At 42.0% G+C, this 18,293-nt stretch overlaps 1 protein-coding gene across 2 annotated transcripts in view; it reads left to right on the top strand.

Annotated features, from left to right (window-relative positions):
• The window catches only part of PLCB1 (phospholipase C beta 1), a 243,390-nt gene that overhangs the window by 117,047 nt on the left and 108,050 nt on the right, over positions 1–18,293 (top strand). For both annotated transcript variants that reach the window (XM_017745250.1, XM_017745251.1), the window contains exons 6-7: positions 4,088–4,188; positions 5,561–5,727. In XM_017745250.1, coding sequence (XP_017600739.1) covers positions 4,088–4,188; positions 5,561–5,727 — 268 coding nt within the window. The remainder of the gene's footprint in view (positions 1–4,087; positions 4,189–5,560; positions 5,728–18,293) is intronic.

The following is an 18,293-nucleotide window of genomic DNA, read 5'->3' as shown; positions in this document are numbered from 1 at the left end:
ATAAAATACTGTAATAACCTTACCTAAAGTAATATTGTGAGGTTAGAAACATGGAGAGAATAAAGATGAGTTTCCATTTAATTGACAGCATACAAGAAAAGGCGTGCAAAAAAATCTGAGGTGCTGCTTTCTGAATTAGCTGATTTATTTCTTCCGTTTACTACATGTCTCTGAAAAGAAAATTTAAATATCATTTGGGTCTTTGGAAGAAACTGCAGCCTTTTTCTGCTATTTATCTAAGTAGAGCCAGTTTTACATACACACTGCTGGATGCTCGTTGCTGGGATACCATCTTGGAAATTATTCGGAGTATAAAGTAGATCCTTTCTTTGCTTGGGACGAAAGAGAAATACGCTGCATGCACCAAAGAAAACTGTGTTGATCATCTTTGAAAAATATTGCAGAAGGGCAAAACTGAATCTCATGGAGGTAACAGAATGGAATAAAAGCAGAACTTCAAGTACGGCTCTTTTCCTTTGTGTTCCTGTTTATTTGAACAAGTGAAATTCTTAGCTTCAACTTCCAGCTTCTCTGCCCTATTGTAGTGCAGGACAAATGGTGTTCCCGTAAAGCCTTGGAGCAACAATAGACTCCAGCAGCATGCAAGGCATGGATATCAGGGAGTCTTGCTCAGCAAAACAACACTGAATTAGAGAATTCATGAAAGTCTCTCATGGACATTACCAGTTTAGGTTCTTTGGTTCTTCATATTCATGCCTCTTGAAGGTCCTCTAAAGATTTTCTCCTCGAGTTTCCACACTTCTCCTTGCTCGGGGAAGACACAGAGCTTGTTAGCCATGAGCTTCACATGATGTTTTGCTGCAACTCTTGGAACTTGGGAATGAATCTTCAAGCCTGGGACAGTCCCTCATCTGCCTTTTGCAGTGACCTGGGCACAGCTGCCAGGGGAGAGTGTCCCTGTGTGGACTTTTCTGTGACAGGACAAACATCCCCATCCCTCAGCCCCGCTCTCCGGGGAATTCTCTGTGTATGTGTTTGCTGGGAGACCTCGTGGCATGACATGCAGGCACTGCATTTAGTTCAAGAGGAGGAAGAGTTCTCACTGCCTGGATAATTGCTTTCATTCTGAGGAATAGCACCAGAGAGAATCCTCAGAGTTGCTGAAAATAATTCCTTTATTTCATATTTAAGGATCTTAATAAGGGTGGATTCTCTGCAGTGCTGAGCGCTCCAGCCCTGATTCAGCCGAGCAACAGAGCATGACCACAGTGGGATGACCCATGGACCTCAAGTCAAGCACTTTTTCAAAGCTTAATTAATGGCTTTATTTAATCTCTCTCTTTCTGGGTCAGAACTGGCCTGTGTAGAGTCTTGCAGGACCAAGCCTTGATTTTTGGAACAGTTGTCATCCAGCAGATCTGAAAGCAGGGGAATCTTCAAATAAATGTTTAAGCAAACTTTTAAAATATGCCAATGAATTTCTGAGTTTGCCATCTGATTCTCCTATGATTTTTATTAAAAATCTTGTCTGCTTTCTGGGAGTGGGGTTGCCTTTTTGTCATTGTTGGATATTTTTGGGGTTTCTGGGTTTGGTTAAAGGTACCTTAAATAGAATTTGAAAGGTTTATTTTAGCTGCCCCTTTGGCTGTTAAGACTGGTTTTTGCCTTCCAGTTAATGTTGAGGTTCACAATGAAGCACCAGGGAGTTTGACTGTTAAAATAAAATAACCAGCTCTTGAGTCCAGTCTGTACAAATAATCTGAATTAGCTCTTGTGCTGCCAAATGTGTAACAGACTGGATACAGATGTTATAAAAGCAGGCAGGTTACCAGGCAAATGATAAATCAACAGTGCTTGAAATTAGTAGAGAGTCTTAATCACAGAATAAAATTGAATGCCAATATAAAGCCAGGCTGGAAGCGAGGGATGCTCTCGTGTGGTACAGGAGGTTTGTGCTTTGTTCATTGGTGTCAAAAAGGAGATGAGCCCATAAGGTGTGTGGGTGGTTCCTCTGAAATGGGGATGGCTCAGACCAGGCTGAGTAAGGGGGCAGCATATTTTAATCCCTTTGGGCAGACAGGCTTTTGGAAGCCAAATATAGTTATGTGAGGTTGTGCCTGAGGCAGCTCTCAACTCCCATCTAGATATTTGTGTTTTGTAGCCCACTGATTATAATACTGGTAGGAAATGCCTGTTAAAAAGTTCTGTATACTTACGCCTGAAGGCTCATGTTGGTTATTCTCTTTGCAGTGGGTGTTTGGAGATAGGGGGAGGCAAACCGAGGTCTCTTAATTGGATCTGAGTGGCAAATCTGAGCCTGGGTCTCAGGTTATTGGAAGAGATCCACATTTGTTCAGCTGAGCACCTTCAAATCCCCGTAAAGCAAAAAAGAGTAGCTTGATGGGGGGCTGTAGTTCTGTGGTAATTAGAGAATCATTGAAAAGCCCTTGGCTGAGGAGCAGCATCCTGCTGGACAGGGTTATAAGCAGAGGGAGCAGGGGAGGGCGGGGTGCCAGCTCTAACCAGAAAATTCCCAAGCTTTGAGAATCCCAGCCTTAAGGAAAACACAGGTATCCTTACTGAGAGCACCACAGCTCGGATTTATCGAAGTGTTGTGGGTGCAGGTTCAGGGTCACTGAAAGGAGGTATTTCCATCTTCTACCTTCAGCTTCCCAACTTCTCCATCCACCCTTGCACTGGATTTAGCAGCTGTGCCATTGGCGAGTTGCCTGGCTCAGGGAGTAATCCCATGTGAAATACCCAGGGAGGTTTTGGCTGGGGAAGTTTTGAACCAGTTCACCCTGCAGCCACTTGCAGTTTGCCAAAGAAAGGAGGGCTCACCTTAGAATGTTGGAGTCTGGAGATGGTTATCCAGGCAGAGCAGAGCAACAGCCCAGCTTGGTCAATCTGCTCTTGTGGACAGAAACACAGAACACAACCCTCTCGAGCCTCTGCGGGTTTCAGATGAAAGGAAACAAAGCGACGCCTGTGGTATCATTTATTTATTGTAACCTAAAGCAGGAAAAATATAGAAAAGTTTCCTTGTGTGTGACAAAGGCTTGAATGGATGCTTCTGGTTCCCTTGGCAACGGTGTTAAACAGGCAGAATAAATACAAGCACTGATTGCCCCAGCAGCAGCTCGCTTCCGAGACAGCCGGGTTCCAGAGACCTACCCAGCAAACAGCTTTGTGCCCAAGTCACAATTTTCCTCCTCTAGTTCATTGTATTTGGGAGTGTGGAGACGCATCCTGTGGGCCCGTGGTGCTCCCAGGGACCACATGTCAGAGCTTTGGATGAAGGACTCTCAAGCTTCATGTAAAGGGCTTACCCAGTCCAGTAATTGCCTCCAGTAATTTGATTTTTTTTCAGAGAAAAATGTAGTGAGGATGATGAAATTTTCATCTAGGAGTTGGACTAAATTTTAATTGCTCTAAATTGTAGAAAATGTAAGGAAGAAAAATCCCGGCATGTCTTCTGCAGGAGAGCATTTTTATCAATTCCTCTAGAAGAAATCTGATTCCCAGATGTGTTACACTGAGTGTTTAGGACAAAGATGGATGGAAAAGCTGTGCTGCTTGAGTCTTGCCCAGAATTGTGGCATCTTGAACATGTATCTTCAGGAAGGAAAAGACAAAATCGCTGCTGCTGTCAGGGAACAAGTGTATTAGTAATGACACAGTGACCCAGTTTGTTCTCCACTTGTGTGGCAGCTTTGGAAAGATGAGTGACATCCTCATCCTCTGTGATGCTGCTGTTCTGCTCGCTCAAAAACACAGGCTCAGCACTGCTGGGGGTGAGCTCAGAGGCTTCATCAGGACTTACACACCTATTTCTGCTGTAGGTGAGGGGGTTAGATGGGGAGCTGTCCCTTCCTCCTCCTTCACAGGTGCTCAGAGATGAGATAACTGTGCCTTATGGAAGCTGATAGATGTGTTTGTATGTGTTTTTTAAGGATGTACTCTTTAAGCTGCTCTGTTATTTGGGGGAATTTATAATCCTGCAGAACCTGGGCTCCTCTAGATAGCAGGGAGGAAATCAAAAGCAGCCAAAAAGTGAGTGATCTGTTTGCAAAGAACATATAAAAGTGTTGTATCTCTCTCTCACCATTTTTTCCCCATTTCACAGAATGATTCAATCCCTCAAGACGACTTCACGCCAGAAGTGTACAGAGTGTTCTTAAACAACCTCTGCCCCCGGCCTGAGATCGACCACATCTTTTCCGAGTTGTAAGGAAAGACTCTCATTGGTTTATTTATTTCTTTTTCCCATTCATTGATTTTCTGGGCCAGGGATGGCAAAGTAGGTTATTCATACTATAGCAGCATGCAGTGCTTGCTAGTAACAGATTTAGATGTCAAGCAGAGCTGTTATTTAACCTTGGATCAAGGGTTCCTTCTCTCCCAGGCTTTTACCTACACTTCTGATGGCTTGAGTTTTAAAGGAATTTGTTCCTAGAGGAGCAGAACTTCCAGGTCTTGTTTTTCTGTATTGATCAGGATAGTTTAGGTTTCTAAGAAAGTAAAGAAAGAAGAATAATAAGCAATAACAGCATGGAATAGGCTTGAGAATATGTATAAGCACCCCCGAAAGCTTAATTAGGAGTTGCAAAAAAATGCAGTAACTTTTAGGATTTGTGTATGATGAATTCACACTGTGAAATGAAATTAGCAGCCTGCTACGACTGATTTCATACATTCAGTTATGAGCTCTGTAACTGCTGGTGTTTCTACCCCTTGCAGCAATCCTTGAACTTCCAGTTTCAGCAGAGCCTGATCAATGGAGTCAGAACGTTGAGCAATATGAGAGGAAAGCAGTTTCCAAAATACACCCCACGACCACCAAAGCAATTGGTGAATGTATTGTAGCAACACGGCCGTGCTCACAGTCCCCTTTTGGAGTTGCTGTCTCTAAGGCTGGGGTTTCAGAGGAGCACAGCCCTGTCCCAGTTTGCTCCCACTGCACACAAGAGAGGCTTCCCTATTGCTCCCTGGCAGAGCAGAACTAGGCCAGTCCTGAGTGCTGTAGACAACCCTGAGCTCATCACCTGGCTCGGAGGCTTCCTGGATTTCCATCTGGGCACAGCTTGTACCCAAACTCAGCTCTTTTACTGACTCTCTGAATAGGCATCTTTTTGCTTGCATTACAGAGGGCCTCGCAGCTTTTAGAAAGTTTATAAAAAGAAGACCCACAGAAATTACTAGAATAATGAAGTCAGGGCTGCTGTTATTCAGGAGTAAACCCAAATAGCTGGGCCAGGAATGCTAACAGAGTGTTCGTGGCAAGCTCGGGAGTGAATTCCATGGTTGTTTTCTCTTTTTAAAATAGCTGAATTTCAAGAATGCAGAGGAATGAAAGGCTTTTAGCATTGCTTTAAATCTTCTATTGATGCTTGTAATGCTGAACATTGTCAAAGATCCTCCTAGATGTCTGATGAAGAATCTTTGGCAAAATAAATTAGTCCAGAGACACAGTGGAGTGATGTTTTTGTTGTATGACAGTTTGAATCTTGTTTTGATTTCCTTGGGAAGTTTCAGACATGGAACAAGGTTTCAAGGCAGTGTATTTAAATGACTTTGTTGTTGCTTTAATTTTCTCCAGTGGTGCCAAGAGCAAACCCTACCTTACTGTGGATCAGATGATGGACTTCATAAATTTGAAGCAACGGGATCCACGATTAAATGAGATCCTTTATCCACCACTCAAACAAGAACAAGTTCAAGTGCTGATTGAGAAGTACGAACCCAACAGCAACCTAGCAAAGAAAGGTCAGTGGTTTTCACACTCTTGCTGTACTCAGTTCCTGATTTGAAACAGTAACTCAGTTATCCTACATGCTAAAGCAAAATTTGGTTCAAAATCCAATTGCTTTCCCAGCTCTCTGCTTTTTGGATCATACAGGCCTGTGAGCTGTCATGTGGTGCATTTTTAAATGTGTTTGGTTGGTATCAGGTTAGGAAGGATGGGGCTGGTTTCCATGTTTGCTTTGCAGTGTGTGTGATTGACAGAAGAGTTGCTCTGGTATGTGACCCTCAGCAGAAACCTGACTATCACAGTGGCTGTTTACCAGCATCTACAATGTAAAATTGAAAGAAAAAAGCCAGGGACAGCAGAACTAAGAGCATGATAATTCTATCATTTAATGATACTATTAAGTCTAGCCCTCTGCTTTTGGATAAAGTGGCATACAAAGCAAGATGTGAGATCAGCTCACTGTATTTCGTGCTATAATCACAGAAAATTCCCTTTTGAACATCTCAAGTGTTGTGACTTAGCTGGGCTTTCTGCCAAAACCAGTGAAAGAACTCCTGCACAAATCTCTGCAGGTTTTTGCTACCACCACAAGTCTTAAAAAATAGCATTCTGTTTGTGTCTGCATCCTGTTTTATTCCAATCCACACTTCCTAATGATTAGCCCAGGTTTTAATGTGCTTACACCTTAGAAATTTTAGAGGCACGGGAGTATCCTGCAAAACAGGTCTAATATGGAAAAGATTGTTTGGTCCAGAGACTGTGAATCAAAAAAGGCACAAAAGTCTAGAGCTTAACTGAAGGCAGTCCCTCACTTCTCCCTGGAAGCCTTCGCACCTTGACGTCTTCCTGAAGGAAATCGATGTCACGGTCAGTGTTGTCTCTCAAACACTTCTAATTTTTCCCTTAAGTCTTCTTATTTTTCTAGTCCAATCAAACAGAGTGTTTCCAGAGCTTTTGCTGGAGGGTTAAATCCTGCTTCTTCGCCATATTTATGCAAACCATCTTCTGACGTCAACAGGAACAGTACCTTGAGTCAATGGAAACACGTTGTGACCTCCTTTCTCATCTGTACAAATATTAGAACAGTACTCTGTGCTTACCTTATTTCTCACCAACAGCAGGAAAGTCTGTTACCTAAAAGATCATTCTTGTTACCCAAATATTAGCACTTCATATAAACCAAATAAAGGATTTATTAGAAGGAGGTGTGCTGGTGTGCCAGAGTCAAAATGGAATCACCTTCTGACTAGCAATAAGGAGGAAGCATGAAACAGAGCCCAGGAAGAAGGATGCTGTGGTGGTGTTTGCTACCACCCTCCAATGGGATTTGTGGGACACCTCCAGCTTTACCCTGTTTACCTTTCCTAGGTGCCTCTCTTCCTGGGTGTGATTTATCCTGCTCTTAAAGAATCAGTTCTCTCCCAAAATGCTGACTTGAACAGGGGAAAGGCAGATCACAGAGAGTTAATTCCTTTTGTGGGATTGTTGTGGGGTTTTTTTTCCATTTTCAGACTTGTGCACTGGGGTCCAGCTGGCACAAGCTGAGAACCACCTCTGTGCTGAAGACACCACCTCCCTGTCTGGCAGCTGAGTTGCAGCAACTGGCAGCAACTCCAGTGTAAATCCCAAGCTTACTGCCTTAAAATGACAGGAATTGGCTAATCAGGAATGACATGGGGACACAATATTTTCTGTACATCTGCTCTGAGTTGGGAATGCAATTCACTGTATATTCAATGAAGTGTAGGTGTGCATTCATTTCTACACTCACAGAATAATCGTCAAAAATGCTTCATGTCTATAAAATGTCACCAAAATGGAACCACACTTTTAAAACAGTGATTTAATCTTTTAATATGGTGTCCTGTAAAAGGGATGATCACCCAGGCTTCCTGCTGCCAGAAAGGGCAATTCCCGGGGTTGTTGAAGTGAAATTTCCAGACAGTTTCTGGCCAGAAACGTGAACACAGGTACCTGGGCAACTTCCGAAAGTGTGCTGCACATGCTTCTTAGCAAATAAAATTTCATGCATTGAAAAATTCTTTTAAATAAAATCAGGGATTTTTTTCCTTGAAAATGTAAATCCAAATTCATAAAGTGGAAGCTGTGTACAGCACCTGACTCCTTGCTCCATTTGGACAGTTCTAGACCTTCACTCATCTGATGATTGTTCCTCCTAATTTCCTGTCTGTGATGCCTTGAAGTGGCTACCTGAAAACAGAGGCTAGACAAGATGAATAAAAGCAGGTATGTATTTGAAGGGCCTTCAAAGGTGCACCTTGGGCAGTCAAAAGTCTCCGAGGGCCTCCACCCAAAGTGGATGCTGGGTCACAGGTTTTTCACACTTTTATAAGTTTGGTCCATTTGCATATCAGGGTGAATTCTCCAATTATAATTTCAGTTAGTGATGTAATTACCCCAAGTTTACTCCTCCTGTCCAGAGTCTGAGTTTACATATTTCAGGACCTGGGACAACAAAGTGTCCTTGAGTCCAGGCCCAGAGAGAGTTTGTTATGTCTAACCAAAATGTGAGAACAGTAGCTAAGAGGCTGTATGAAGTTTCAGAGTTACATACTAGGCAATACAGGATCTGAAAAATATAAAAGCTAAAACCTAAGACATCACCTGAGTTCATTGTCTGTGCACATACACTGTACTGCAATATTCTCTTCTAATTATCCTCTCATAGCTAAATAAATGAATTTCTAGCAAGGTGTTGTGCTGTCTCTTGACTTTCACAACACTATTCAAATGCTTTTGGGATCTCATTAGTGCTCTGGTCACCGTCATAGCCCTTTTGTTGTCCCTGTTGCTACTCAACTACACTATTTTGAACACAGTAAGCAAGAGCTGTCCATATATTTTAAATTTTTGCAGCTCCTCAGGTACCTGGTAAAGTCTAACATTGGTGTTGTTGCTGGTGAAGTTCCTTAGGTTCCAGAGTTCTGAGAGAAAGGCTGCCCATGTTCCTGCTTGTAACTGATTTATTTTAGGTGTATTTATTGCTGGGATATGGTGGAACTTCTGCACAATCAGCAGATAGGTGGGCTTGACATCTGCATAGGTTAAGCATCTGGAGTAGTGTTTTATTGTGGTTCAGGTAAGCTGCTGTGATTAATGCTTTGTGTCATGCAGTGAAGGAGATTAATTCACTGTAGAACGTGCTCCCTTATCAGGTGGAAGCAGGAGGAAGTCCCTGGTAGTGCTGAGCAGTCTCTCCCTGTCAGCAGAAGTGTGCTGGGGGGCTGTGGGGGCTGGAGAAGACTTTGCCGTATATACGTTTCTCCCATTCTGCAGAAACATGCTGGTTCTTCCTCTACTTAATGATGCAATTCATTTCTAAAAGTCTGAGTTCAGAAGGAGCTTTGAGAGCTCAAATCCCAATATCTCAGTTTAAACATTTCATTCTGAAACCCGGTAAGTGCTCTGGAAACCACTGAGCCACAGCCTTGGCTCTGGGGGCATCCTGTGTCACTTCCACATCCCAAGCATGCAAGAAGAGCTGTACCCATGTACCAGACTAGAAATGAAAGCAGAGAAGAACACAAAACCAAGGTCTGCTAGGGAAAGGAGGTGTGAAAAAACTGAAGCTATAAAATCCATGCTTCCGCCATTGTCCTTGGAGGGAGCCGTACAAGGGTTAGCTTATTATCAGCCTTTATTTTTAGAGTGGTTTTTGTGGTGGAAGATTTAAAAATAGAATGTGAAAGTGCTTTAAGTAATGGCATAAAGATGTTGATTTTTTTTTCCCTCTTAAGGATGCATTTATTTAAATATTATCACTGCTTATTTAATTTTAAAGGGCCAAACCTTTAGATCTGCACAGAGGAAAAGAACTTTGGTCCTATATTTCACAGTGTTTCTTTTTCCAGATTTTCTCTGTTTCTATTCTCTGTGTGTCAGCTTTGGTTAGACATGTATTGAGAAGGAATGTAGAGGAGCTGATTCCCTGACTCTGCCCATGAATTCCAGTATTAATTCTGTTTTGCAGTGCACATCTATTGGTAGTCGTTTTGCTGAGTTTTTCTTAGGTAATAAAATAAATTAAGCAATTATCATTAGATTAAGAGATATTTAATTTTATACAGCATCTATTGTATGTGTTTTTCCCATGGCAGCCCTAACGCCAGGCAGTATTCACTCCAGCATAAATGTGTTTTTCCTCCTTTAAACTTCTATGCAATTTAAACATTTTCATCCCACTGCATTAAATTTGCCTTTTAGTAACTGCTTAAGAATAATTACACATTGGATTTCTTTGATGGCAGAAGGGGGTCATTTCCTAGGCAACAGATTTTAATGGCACAAACAAGCACTGTGCAGCCATGGCTCTACTTCTAAGACATACTTCATAATATTTAAAGCATAAATTCTGATGTATAAATCATTCAGGCAAATGGTCAGGCTTTCTGGCATGAAACATTTGTAGGAAGTATTACAAAACAGTTGAAAGTCTTTGGCCTCCCAACTGTAACACTGGAAAGTAAGCTTACTTACCCAAAAGCCCATTGACTTTGGGATTGTCAGTGTTTTCCAGTATTCCAGCTGTACAAGAGGAGAGTTCTCTGCACTGTTTCCGTCTCAAATATTGACAGAACAATGGATCCCAGTACTGATTTATTACTTTTTAAAATGTTTAAGCCACACCAAAGTTGTAGTCTAGCCCAGGCTGTCAGCAGTGAGTGCTAAGTTGGGTAGCTTACCAGAAAGCCTTCTTAAAAAATTGTTTTAAAAAGTATATATATACACATATATATCTCTATTTGTGCACCAAATGTTAGTATGGATAACGTGTCAGCATAAATAACTTAATGGAAACTGTTCGTCAAAAGGAGCGTGTAAAATACATTTCTGTAATACACTGTAGGTTGTTTTTTCTAGTTAAGCTGTAAAATTAATTTCAGATCTTTCAGTTATTTGGAACATTGCACCTCAAGTGCAAAACTAAATATAAAAATCTTCTGGAATGGAAAGTCCTCAATTATAAGGATTTTTTGCATCTGCTTTACAGGTAAAGTGTGTCATCTCTGTGAACTATACCAACTGAAACAGTGATGTGGACTAGTGATAATGGATTTTGCAACACTGAACACTGCTGTTGGCAGTAAAGTTAATGAAAATACCAAAAATATATTTAGGGTTCCAGGGAGGTTAAGTTTCGTGGTCTTCTGTGTATAATGCAGAGACTTTGAAAGAAGCATGAGCTTTGCAGAAATCCATTTTGGAACCGGTATCTGATACCAGGAATAGCTCCACTGGTATCAGTGAAACAGTGCTGAATGTGAAACAGCCCAGACTTACTGTGGAATTCGTGTCTTTAGAGCTGCAGAGCATAAACTAATAGTGATAATTCATGTTCTGTAGCCAGCCCAGCCCTGTACTATCAAACATGGAAGTCACCACACCAGTGACTCCTGTCCCACAACCTGGAATCCAGAGGGACCACCTGTTGGGCCCTGTGCTCAAACCCTGCAGGCAGCCTTCAGACCTGTGTCCTAACACTGAAAATGGGTGAAAAACTTGGGGTGACAGGACCACAAAGCAAACATGGTTTCAGAGGTTTTAGAGGTTTGTTCCCTCCAGCTGGAGCCTTTGCTCAGAGATAAGGGACTCTTACGTCAATACTGTGTTTATGGGGGTTATGGAGACGTATTTTTCTGCAGTTGTGTGCCTGTATTGTGTTTGACTTGTCCTCAGACTATCAGAGCCCATAAATAGAAAACTTAGTCTAACAGTAAAACTGTTTCTTTTGTGCTTGTTGCTGCCTCTTCCATGGAGCACAGGGAAGTATTCAATTTTAGATGCAGGATTTATTATTTGAAGATGATTGTTAGATAAAGTTTACTTCTGAAAATATAGAGGAGCCTGGACTCAAGTGCTGAAGGAAACAAATGTAGATAAAGTTTGGACAAACATGGCATGTTATGACTTGTACAAATGTAGTGCTTTCAGGTGCAGAGGGCCCCTGAGGACAGAGGGAGTGAAGGCTGCTGGGATCCACTGGGTAATATCTAGGACTGGTGGCAGAAGAGCCACAAATGGGCTCGCTGCCATTGGGCCATCCCCTTTTGTGTGTCATTTTTGGGGTTTGCCTCATCCTCTGGTCAGCTCAACTCAACAGACAGTCAGGAGTTGAGGAGCCAGCCCTGATCCTTGAGTGTTTTGGGATGTGTGGTATCTGTCAGAGCAGGGCTCTCAGCAGTGCTGGAGCCTGAGCACTGCTGGAATGCAGCATCCATATGAGGAAGTTTCCCTTCTAATGTCAGATGTAATCATCTAACAATATCCTTTAGCTGGAATATGCCTATAAATACAGCGGGGTTAAACGCTAGGGAGGCAGAAAGAAGTGGTAAACTAAAGGACAATGTTGGCACAAGAACACAGAGGGGTCAAGTGGCCTTGAATAAATTTAGGCTGGAAATTAGGAAGACTTTCCTAACAATATGGTCCTGGCACAGACTACCAGAGGTAGTAAAGAGGGCAGAAAAAGCAATTGTTATTAAGAGAGAGCTCAAGTTGTTTATGAAAGGGATTGTCCACTGCAGTGCCTGCAGCTGTAGAACCAAGTTTAAAGAATAGATAAGGAAGGCCCTTTAAAGGGACTAAATTCCCTTCTTTTCAGTTTGTTTGCACTGTCTTTGCAGTGCCACCCCTTTATTCTTTTTCACTTCTCTTTAATATTAATCTTTTTTCAGCTGCAGGAGTTTCTGGAAGTAAAAATGTCACCTGTGATTTTTCTCTTTCAGATTTTTTTCACCACTTCACAGCACACTGACACTCTTCTCTTATCTCTTCCCATTATACTACAGGACAGTCTTTTTGGCAAGTGCATTAATAGCTTATGTAGAGAAGAATCACTTAGCAGAAAAAAAAATGTATTCTTAGATGTCTTCTAGTGCAACTTAGCAATTGGAAGTAAGCCAGCATTTAACATTATTCCTTCTCTCAGGATCACTCTGAGGCATTCTACAGAGGATGTTTTTGAGAGGTTTGGCAAGACAGTGACATATTCCAGTGGTGTCCCTCTTTCTGTCAGAAATAACTGTAGTATTGCTGGGATGAATGGTGTTTTTATCTGTCTGACTGAAATCCTTTCCACTCAGCTGCCTTAGGAATCTGCCATGTTGCAAAGTGCTCATTCCACTGCTAGCTAGGGACTGGTGTGAAGGTGATTTTGTAGTGGTTTTGTGGATTTAGTCTGAACTGTCTTCTGATATCCTGTAAGGGATATCCTGTCAGAAAGAATTTCTACTACATCTCTGCTGAGAAGTCAAGAGCAGAGAATGGGCTCATGTCTGTAAAACCCTGCTTCAGTCTTGAGACCTAGGAGAGATTGGTTGCTTGGGGTTTTCCCCAACTCCTTAACAATTACTTGTTATTCAAGTTTGTATGTATCTGCCTGCTAAAGTTTTAGAAACTGTTCCAAGACTTGTTTTCCTTACCATGAAACCTCTGCTTACCAGAATCCCTGAACTGTGACCATGCGTTGTAACAGCAGAAGGTTTTAAAACTGTTGCAGACATTTAAAAGATCAATATCCATCAAAATAAATGTGTTTCCAAGGTATAAATTTTGAGGAAGAGAAAATGTTGAGTGTTTAGAATCTTCCCTGCTTCAGTGTGTGTTTTGCTGTTTTCTGCCACTACTGGAAAAAAAATACATCCTTTTCATAGGCCGTGTAGCCCCTGTGGGTTAGAGCCCTTCCTTCCTGGGAACTTGAAAAGGGCTGAAAAAGCCTGTGACTCCTAATAAAATAAATTTAGTAAATAAATAGTAAATAAATACCATGCTCAACATTACACAGTGGCTTTAAGATCTTGTTAAACTTGGATGGTTCGTGCCTACAGGCCCCAGTGAGATTTGGAAACCTGTTTTTTTTCTCGGGTGACACTCCATCTTCCTTTCTCTTTGGAGATGGCAGTGTCCTTGGAATGCTCCCAGAGTTTTGATTCTGATTGAAGTAGGAGATTTGCTGTTTGGCATGGCTTGCCTGGAAGCTTGTAGGAAATATTTCCTCCCTGGAGTGAATTAAGTGTCTTGGGCTGCAGTGCCTCATCTTGATACTTCAGAGAAGTGGTTTTCCATCTGAAAATATTTTCTTGCCCCCCTCCCCCCCTCAAAAAAAGGTAAATAATTGTGTCCACTCTTGGTTTTCTCTGTGCACTTGTACAGATGATGAAGTGGATACGATAGCTTCATTAGAATGTCAAGCATTCCTGATTCAGACATACTGAAGTCTGCTTTACTTGGTTGATGAGCCTTCCTCTGCTCAACGCTCTGGATCTCGGCGTCCTTGGGCATGCGATATTTCCGCATGGATTGACGGATACTGAGCAAGCCCTTTCATGTAGGCTCCTTAGGCACAACGTGTTTGCCTTCCCGTGTTTTCCCTCACCGACTGCTTGTCATTCTGTAAGCGTTCATTCTGATCTTGTATCAGAGTTACCATTCTCTGTTCACATTCAGATTTCCCTGTGTCTTATTACACTGCACCCATCGAGGCTGGAGCAAGGAATCTTGCTCTGTTCCTTTCTTACTGGGTTTTCCATTTCTGTTTCAAGAACATGTTACCAAAGACAGCTTGTTTTGGGTTGTGGCCAGGTAACTGTCTAATTACAGAAGGTATTTGAGTGAGTGTAACTGAGGGCAGAATTAGATCTATTATGTTTCCCTCCAAGTTGAGAGAACGGAAATAAGATTTGAACACAACAGGATATTGTCCTGCTTTGATTTTAAAGGATTTAAGCAATGAGACAACCAATAAATCCACTGCATGACTGTTTCCTAGCACAGTTAGTTGAAGCACTGCCAAGCTTTTTCAGACACTCACCCCAAGTTTTCTAATGCTTACTCTGATCTCATTACCTGTTTAATTCCTTTTTCTTCTGCACCTTTTTTGATGCAGTTTCTTATACAGATGGATTGCTGTTCTCTGCATCTCATCTGCTTCTGATAGATTTCTAGGCATCTTCTTCCCTATTCACCTCTGTATTTTGGGTATTTCTTTGCTCTAGTGATTAGCTACGTAGCTTGAACTATTATTTGTGTGGTCTCATTTGATTTGTGTCCCACATACCTGGTTCGTTACAGCTTTACCCTCTTGTTTTGCTAACAGCAACCAGAGAACTGTCTGTTCTTTAAACCCTGTGTTGTTGATTCTCCTTTTTCACATTATTAAGGACTTTATGAAACTAGACCTACTGCTGATCAGTGTTCAGCCTCTGAACTTTTTGTGCAGTTCAGCTTTCAAATTCAAAGAAACCCTGATCTTTTAAGCTGACCTCAGTTTATTTCTATCTATGCTTTTTTGCAGATTAGTTTTTCCAGTTAGGAAAAATGTGAATTTAAAACTTCATTAAATGCTTTACTGATATCCAGATGTAGTAATTCAGATATATTGCTGTTCCTCTGCTTATTAACTTGATAAGGCTGTCTGGCTAGTATGAATTTTTGCCCTTACTGATCATTGAGAGAACTGCTAAAATGGAGGAGCTATGACAATTTCTGCATGTGGTGTGTAAATGGTGGTTGGTACTTTGATATTTTGATATATCTGCAGATCCTGACCTGAGGCCTGAGAGTCTTTGGCCCTCAGTGTTTTTTCTAAAGCAAAGCAGCACTGAGATTCCTGGGGTAAGGTCTGGTGCTCCAGTTGTAGGGTTGGGGGTCCTTTCAGTCTGGGCTGAGCTTGTACCGTATTCTCTCCTTGTGATGACTTCACTATTAAGAGGATCTCCTTTGGACAGTGCAACAGGACAATTGTGTCCTGCCCTGGTTTGCAAAACTGAATACAGACAGAAATTCCAGTTGCCCCATAGCAATATAGTAATAGAACATGTGTCTGGAAAGGCAAGCAGATTTCAGCATCACTTCCCAAATCACTAGGATGCAAATGCTGCAAGTGCCACCAGAGCGGCTCTGGCACATTGTGTCCCACACCGTGTGATTTTATAGAAATTCATCTTGTGAGCTTCTCTGCTGGCTCACAAAGCTAGAAAGCACAGAGTAGCTAATGTGTGCCCAGTGTCAAGAGACACACCAGGACTATGTGCATCCTACTCCACACTGTGCATGAAATTTTAATACCTAATGAGCTGTAAATTGCTGTGCTGGTTTGTGAGAGAAAATTCCCAATGAGACACAATTTACAGATCTCTCACTGGATTATCAAGTATCTGCTTTACGTGTTGGATTCTTATCTTTGAGTTGAGAGGACTGCTCAGTTGTGTGGGATTGCAGCAAATGTGATTATTGTTACAGATTGCATTGGAATAGACCTGATTTCACCATCAGACAAAATGCTATTGTAATTCTGTGCTGCTGACTGGGAGATAAAAGGTGCCAATTAATTGTCTCACTTCCTTTTTTGTTTGTTTTCTTTTTTTGCTTTAATAACAACTCTTGGCACAATCGTGCTTTCCAGCTACATTATAACTGAGTGGATAACAGCACGGGTGTAAACAAATGGAAAGCACTATGAAGTTTGCAAATATTCAGAAAGAAGTGTTTAAGATCCATGTGGCCAAACCTGTTGACTGTGTACAAGTGAATGCACATTTTAAGTGTCATACAAAACATCCACAACTTTTAGGGGACAAGTGAAGGCTGTTGTTAAAGTTGCAAGACTGAAGTGCAAAGAAAAGTGGCAACATAAGTTGTCTTTTCCGCTGGCTGCTGTGCCTCTCTTGTTTTCTGTCCCAAGACTTTTCTCAGAGGACTGGAAGGCTCCTGGGAGCAGGCTGGGCAGACCCCAGCAAAAATTAAGTAGCTGCACATCCAACATACCAGCCAAAATAAGGGGATGAAGTTTAGATCAAGCAGCTGTTGGAGAAGTTCTCAGGGTTAGCTTCACTTTTACATTTCCACCAGACTACTGCAGTACTGATATTTTGGTCTTGATCCTGGACCTCTGCAGGGGGCACTGAACGGGGGGAGAAGCTTCTTTTGGAAGCTCGACCCTCCTTTGAACTTTCAGCAGGTATTGAGTAAGCGGGGGTTTGTTTACACCCTCAGGTTGAGGAGCTGGCAAGCTCCCAGGGACACAGGAGCATTTCTACATCCAGAGCAACATGCTGGTCATGCTGGCTGCTAAAAGGGTTGGGAAAGCAGGATCTTGTCGAGTTACCTGCGTCTCATTAGGCAACGGGAGAAGGATTTCTGTGTCGTAAGCAGCCTGTGCTTTTTCCAGCTCTGGAAACTGCATGGGAACAGTTTTCCATGAGGCTGTTACTTGTGTCTGCCCCTGGCACTGTTACACGCCCCGTGCAAGAAATATGCTGGTTTCTCTGGATTTGGTCAAACAGGACTAAGAACAGCCTTGTGATAACGCAGTAAGTCTTCAAATACAGGAGCCTCTGAGAAGTATATTCACAAAGTACAGTCTATCCTATCAACCATTTCAGCTGGCTGGAATTCCTGCTTCATGGTAAATCTGTGGACACCATCTCCCAGGAATGGGGATATTCCAGATCACATAAACTGCAGAAGAAAACATTTTGATTGATGAATCCTGACAAGGTCTAAGAACCATAAAAAAGAGGACTCACTTTATTACCCCTGTAAATTCTGTGAATTTTCAATAGATCATTTGCCAGAAGTATGTCACTTGCCTGAAGACTGCTTCCGGGAAAAAGGACCTGGGATAAAACAGAATACAAAATACAACAGAAGTGACTTCTGTTGTTTTTAGAGCTGACTAATGTTGACTAGAAAAGAGCCTTGATACTTGTGGACAAAGCAACAGTTATATTTTTATGTGGTTTTCTCTGAACCAGGAACATAACAGAATCACAGAATAACGAGGTTGGAAGAGACCTCCAAGATATCGAGTCCAACCCATGTCCTAACACCTCAACTAGACGAGGGCACCAAGTGCCATGTCCAGTCTTTTGTTAAACACATCCAGAGACGGTGACTCTACCACCTCCCTGGGTAGACCATTCCAGTACTTTATTATTCTTTCTGTGAAAAACTTCTTCCTAATATCCAACCTATACCTTCCTTGACACAGCTTGAGACAGTGTCCTCTTGTTCTGCCAGTTGCTGCCTGGTGGAAGAGACCAACCCCCGCCTGTCTACAACCTCCTTTCAGGAAGTTGTAGAGAGTGATAAGGTCACCTCTAAGTCTCCTTCTCTCACACATTCATGTGTTTGATCCATTGTAATAGATCTTGAAAGGTATGGGATGATGCAGCTGGAGTTAATAAGGAATTATTGTGAAATGCATAGAACTTGCCTCTTCATTCATGCCTTTTTTCTTCTTTTTCCCCTCCCTTGTAGCTATTTTGGAACAATCAGGTAGAGCCAGGGATGCAGAAAAAGATCAACCTGCACAAACGCTTCCTAAATTTCATATAATAAAGCTGATCACAGTCAGGAAATTCAATAGAATCTCTCAACGTATTACGCTTCTAGTAGGAAATTACTTCTCCTTCCTACCAAATTTTAATGTAAAAATGCCGAATACGGGTGACTTCACATGGTTCCCAGTGTGGTCGTTCTTTTTGATTCTGCATGAATTTCACCTCCCTGAAGGTTGTATGGAGCAGCAGTTTGAGGTGTTCTGTGGAACCATTTGCTA

The sequence above is a fragment of the Corvus brachyrhynchos genome, unplaced genomic scaffold (assembly GCF_000691975.1).
Source record: "Corvus brachyrhynchos isolate BGI_N302 unplaced genomic scaffold, ASM69197v1 scaffold69, whole genome shotgun sequence".
Lineage (NCBI taxonomy): Eukaryota > Metazoa > Chordata > Aves > Passeriformes > Corvidae > Corvus > Corvus brachyrhynchos.
The sequence above is the reverse complement of the archived record's forward strand: the minus strand, read 5'-3'. Positions and strand labels throughout refer to the sequence as shown.